The 6,000-nt window shown below is 38.5% G+C and overlaps 1 protein-coding gene across 1 annotated transcript in view; it reads left to right on the top strand.

Moving 5' to 3' along the window:
• The first annotated feature begins 254 nt into the window (after positions 1-254).
• The window catches only part of MAEL (maelstrom spermatogenic transposon silencer), a 62,941-nt gene continuing 57,195 nt past the window's right edge, over positions 255-6,000 (top strand). The window contains exons 1-4 of the mRNA XM_077761766.1: positions 255-342; positions 2,128-2,227; positions 3,158-3,313; positions 4,807-4,848. Coding sequence (XP_077617892.1) covers positions 286-342; positions 2,128-2,227; positions 3,158-3,313; positions 4,807-4,848 — 355 coding nt within the window. The 5' untranslated portion in view covers positions 255-285. The remainder of the gene's footprint in view (positions 343-2,127; positions 2,228-3,157; positions 3,314-4,806; positions 4,849-6,000) is intronic.

Raw genomic sequence — 6,000 nt, 5'->3', positions numbered from 1 at the left:
ACTGGGCGGTAAGGCGGCAGGGAGCGGGGGGCCGGGCGGTTGGGCAAGTGGGCGGGCGAGGTGGGAAGGAGCGGGGCCTCGAAGGCACCGGGGACCCCGCGGCGCCTGCTGGAGGGAAGGGAAGCCCCCCTGTTCCCGCCTTAAGGCACACCGACGCGGAACCGCCTGGAAAGCCTAGGCTCCCGCCTCCGGGGCCCGGGGCCGCCTTGCTGCCTCTCACCTTTCTGTCCCCCGAAATGTCCCCCCAAGCTCCTGAGGGAGGAAGAAAAGGAGAAGTATGCAGAAATGGCTCGGGAGTGGAGAGCAGCCCAGGGAAAGGACTCCGGGCCGTCGGAGAAGCAGGTAAAGTTAGAGAAGAGCGGTTACCTGCTTGGCCCCTAGGTGTTCAGTAGGTGCTGGAGGAGTGAATGGGAGAAGGGTANGCCCTCGGGCTCCCTGGGCACCTGGCTGGCTTGGTTGGTGGAGCACGTGACTCTCGATCTCAGGGTTGTGAGTTGAGCCCCACGTTGGGCAGGGAGCCTGCTGGAAAAAACCTAAAAGCCAGCAGGTTCCCTAGCTAGGGCACGCCACGCTTGTCGTTATTTGGTGGTGTGAAATCACCAAGCAGGGAAATCCCTGTTAGGAAACCTGCAGCCAATAAGCCGTGATCAGCAGGGGGAGACTTGGGTTTTAGGTTTGTACTAGATGGTCTTTAAGGCTTCCTCTCAACCCCTTGAGGATCAAAGACTCCCTTTTTGAATGTTTGAACATAGCTTGGGCCATTCTTTCTTTTTATTTTATTTTATTTTTTTAAATGTTTTATTTATTTCTAGGAGAGAGAGACCGCGTGAGCAGGGGAGGGTCAGAGAGAGAGGGAGTCACAGAGCGAAACAGGCTCCAGGCTCTGAGCTGGCAGTCAGCACAGAGCCCGACGCGGGGCTCGAACCCACGAACCGCGAGATCATGACCTAAGCGAAAGTCGGACGCTTAACCGACTAAGCCACCCAGGCGCCCCCATTCTTTCTTTTTAAATGGCACTTGAAACCAGACCAGTTGTTGTGTTTGAAATTTTGAAATGACGAAACTTGCCCATGGGTTTTGCGTGTTTAGTGTGCCTTATAGATTAGAGTTGAATAGAGTTTATTTAGATGAAGTTATGATTGGTAGAATGGTAGTGTATTAAATAAAAATTTTCTTGTTGATTGGTATCAAGAAAATGCAGGGTTGGGGCTCCTGGGTGGCTCACTGGGTTAAGTGTCTGACTTTGGCTCGGGTCGTGATCTCAGGGTCTGTGAGTTCACGCTCCTCGCTGGGCCCTCTGGTGTCAGCGCGGAGCCCTCTTAGGATCTTTGTCCTTCCACCGTGAGCACACACACACTCAAAAATAAATAAACATTTAACAAAAATTCAGGGTAAAAATAAACATTTAACAGAAATTCAGGGTAGTGGTGGACTTTTCCCCTTCCCTCTGTGTTCTTCCCATTCTTACATAGTAAAATTCCATTCTTTTTTTAAACTGCCAACATTGGATTGAAATTCAAGAGAGCTTTGCTTGCTTTAGGTTTGAGACATTTTTATTTTGTAGATGTATGTTTGAGTAGAAGCTCTAATCAGTTGCATTAATACTTAGTTATACTTGTGAGCTTTGATTTTTTTAAACTATAATTTCTTCTAAGACATTTCATCTCAAAATATAAGCCATGTTGTATACGTACCTCCTTGAGCCTTGAAATCAGCATGATCCAGTTTTTACTTTAAGCAAAAACCATATTAGAATATTTTGTTCTTTTGGCCACTGGCCAGCATACATTATGTGATTCAGTGGGATTAATTTAGGTTATGAGTAGTGGGCATTAAAAAAAAATTTTTTTTAGATTATCAGTAGCGGGCAAGTGTTTTTCAGCAATAGTTGAGTTGGTTGTTTACTCACCTTTTGATTCAGCATATTTAGAGATATTGCCCATGTCTACCTTTGGGTGTTGATGTCGGTGACAAATACGTGTTTATTTACTCATTGGGGTTCATTGACCTAGGGAGGTTACTGAAATAGTCTGTGAGCTGTTTTTTCAGTTATTTTGCTAAATTTAAGTATATGGATAAAGTGCCCAGTAAGAGTTTAAGGATGTGATGAATTCTCTTCTTCTTTAGAAACCTGTTTGCACCCCACTGAGGAGGCCAGGCATGCTTGTACCAAAGCAGAATGTTTCACCCCCGGATATGTCAAGGTTGTCTCTAAAAAATGATCAAGGTATAATAATCCTAACATGTTTTGCTTAGATAAATGTGAGTGCTCAAAACACTATGATATTTCAATCCGTAAATATGTGTTCTGTTCATTTTGATCCTGCATTTCAAAATAACTGGCTTCAAGTATTCAAATTATAGTGGCACTAAAGTGGTAAAAGATCAGCTAATTTGCATTTGTTGAAATAACACTGGAGAGATTTTGTTTTATACTAAAATCTGGTCTCTCGGTTAATAACCACTTCATATGTTACTAAATATACTTCTTAGATTTAAGTGTTTGTATCTAGACCCTTAAAATACATTTAAATTATAAAGAAGTTGAATTATTGAGCTGGCCTGGGACGGGAAAAGAATTTAGCTAATAAGATCTATTCCTTCTGGCTGTTTTTACTGTGTTCTGAATGTATTGAAATTCAAACTTTTAACAGTCTTAAACAGTCAACCCTAGTATATAAAACTCTTCTCACAATCTTCTATTTCTTCCTTCCTTTAGAGAATTTGTTGATATTCTTGTGTATATTGGTAAAAAGTAAAGAGTGAACTAAATTGTCCATTTATATCATACAGTTTTTCTACACTATTTCTACTTGGCTCTATTTCCCAAACCTCTTGTATTTGTTGAATATGGGTCACAGCTTTTCTTCTGTCATTCCTGAAATTCAAGGCATATGTATAACTAAATTGTGTAGAGCTGGCTGCAAATTTGAATAATTTTGTTGCTTCATGCAGGGTGGTTACCACTGTAATCCTTGATAAGTATAATTAAAAATATAAGTATAAAAATTTTGATTCATTTATCTTGTACCGATAATTAGTTTTCTCGTTTCCAGCTCATTTAGGATTATAGGAACACAGGGAAAATGGTTCTAAAACCTTCTTTTGTAGAGGGGTAAACTATTTGTGTTGTCTTACTGTTTTTTTGTTTTTTTAGCTCTCCTAGGAGGCATTTTTTATTTTTTGAACATTTTTAGCCATGGTGAACTACCTCCTCATTGTGAACAGCGCTTCCTCCCTTGTGAAATAGGCTGTGTTAAATATTCTCTCCAAGAAGGTATTATGGCAGATTTCCACAGTTTTATAAATCCTGGTAAGTATTCAGAGTGTGTAGAGGCTAGATCTTAAAAAGTACGCATTTTATCTTGACTATTTACCAGTATTTGTTTTCTTAAAAGCTGATGCATCCTTGAGTTCTTAAAATGTAACAAGACTTCATAATTGGTTGAAAAAATCATTAAGAATTAGGTGTTTATATGTGGTTTTTAGTTGAAGCTTTTAACCACAAGAAAGCATTAGAGTTGGGTGGATAGTGTGCCTAAAAATGTGTAGCCTGGCATTTGCTTACCTGTGGCCTTATATCTTGGAATTTTCTAAAAGCTTTTTATGCCTTTGCTCTTTTATTTCTTTAACCCATCCTTTACCTCGATGATTGCTAGTTTGTAACTTGCTGTTGCTTTGTAACCTTGAGCAAAGTTATTAACCTTTCTGAGCTTACTAACTTATCTGTAAAGTGGGAATAATTCCTGTAGTCGGCTGCTCTAAGGAATACAAGAGAAGGTATGGAAATAGCCTTGGACTTAATAGTTCCTCAGATATTCTCAATACCTCTTTTTCTGGATATCCCACTCAGGAAAAAGAGGTAGTAATGAAGACATAGGATTCAGTTCAGGTGCCAAGAGAGTAGATAAAGGACCAGTAATACTCTCTAAGGCAAGTGGGAGAGCTGTATAGGGAGAAGAGTAATGGGAAAGAGGTTGGGAAGAGAACTTCATCTTTAGTTTTGTCACTGGCTTTAAAATTCATTAGTACAGGCCAGTGCTTTTCCTTGTGTTCAGATGACCGAAAAACTGAAAACTAATTATCCCACTCACACTTGTGAGACTTGCTGCTTAGGATAAGTTAACTACTTTTCTTCATATGGTTATAAAACATTAAAAAGAATTTGGAGACTTTTTGTTTTCCTTGAGAAATACATACATGAGTGCCTGTATCAAGGGCCTTCTGGACCCCTAGCTAAGACTCCTTTAGCACAAATTTTCTTTACCTAGTATTTTTTCCTGTAACTTTCTGTGTGTGTGTGTGTGTGTGTGTGTGTATGTATACACGTGTGTGTATATGTGTATATATATGTGTGTGTATGTATATGTATATACACAGTGTATTTGCATGTATATACAGAAAGAAGTGTGTATATATATATATATATATATNGGGGGTTGGGGGAGAGAAGGTAAAGGGGGTGGGGCAGAGAGAGAGAGAGAGAAAGAATCTCAATAAGGGCTCCATCCCATGAGACCATGACCTAAGCTGAAACCAAAGGTCAGACACTTAACTGACTGAGCCACCCAGGTGCCCCCTAGGAGTAACTTCCTTTTTAGAGTAGGTTAGACAATATACCAGAATTCTTTAATAGTCCTCATTCCTTTGGCAAAACAAAACAAAACAACCTCTATGAAAATTTAATCTTTTGTGTTTTCACATAGTGGTAACAATGATCTATGTATGTTATGACTTGGTCATCCTATGAAATATTGCTATGGCAAAACCAGAGAACTTCTCTCAACAAAATATTTTGTATTGTAGGTGAAATTCCACGAGGATTTCGGTTTCATTGTCAGGCTGCAAGTAAGTATAAAGGAATGGGGCAGAATATAGGCATTGAATATGTATATACTTGGTTAAGACTTGATGCTTTAAATGAACGCATAAAACATAATTTGGAGGAAGAATACTCTTATTGTTGGAGACTCTTCATAGAAATGATAGATGGTGTATGTGATCCTTAAAAACTTCAGAATTAAATAGACTTGTGGGACACCAAAGGATATGATTATATACCTAAGCTCTGAACTAAGCTCTTCTAGAAACTAGGTTTTAACAAGTTTCCTCTGTGATTAGAATGGAAATCATGATAATTTTTTTATATTCAAAATCATTATTTTATTAAGTTGTTTTCTTTTTTACTTAAAAATGCAGACACCTAGCCTGTAGAAGTTTGACGTTAGAAATAGTTTTCAAATCTACCATGATAAGCAGTTTTTATGTAACATTTATAATTCTGTTCTTTATAAATGAAGAGAACATTTTAGAGTCACTCTTAATTATGTCCTTTGAGTTTTTCCCAGTCTTAGTGAAACTATGTACTAGTCCCTTTTTTTGTTTGCCTGGGATCAGGGCCATAGACTGTGGAACAAGGTAAGGGCAAGTTTTTTTATTTTGGTTCCTTTATGTAGCTTTGAATGAAAAAAATTGTAAAACAGAAGAATTCTTTTGCAGTTTTTGAAGAGTGAACCTAGCTAATCTCCCCACGTGTTGCATCATTTGAGGTTATTCAACTAAATAGTAAAACAAAACTTGGAAACGTAGCTGGTGAATTAACTTCACTTTTTTACTTAAGCTGGTTTTGGTTTGTTCATCTGTTGAGCACATTGGAATCCCTATGATTTGTCAGACACTCATTTGTGAGAGTGCCACTGGCTTACTGTTTATTATTCTGGTTCTGATAAATACTTAAAAATAAGTTTTTAAGGCTTATTTTTACATTTTCAAGCTAACCAGATTAACAGAAAATGTGGTTCTTAAAAACCTATTAAAGACTCCAAGAGTGTTTTCTTATTATTTCAAACTAATTAAAATTGAACACAGTTCATTCAGGAAACTTAGGTTTTTGGAGCTCATCAATGTATCCATGTCTTAAATTGCCAATTTGATAATGCTGGGAAATGTGCCAGTTAAATAAAATAAATGATTCTATTAGGATGATGGCTGTGTCAACAT

Source organism: Crocuta crocuta, unplaced genomic scaffold (genome assembly GCF_008692635.1).
Source record: "Crocuta crocuta isolate KB4526 unplaced genomic scaffold, BGI_CrCroc_1.0 scaffold243, whole genome shotgun sequence".
NCBI classification, from domain to species: domain Eukaryota; kingdom Metazoa; phylum Chordata; class Mammalia; order Carnivora; family Hyaenidae; genus Crocuta; species Crocuta crocuta.
This window is presented reverse-complemented; position numbering and strand designations above follow the sequence as displayed.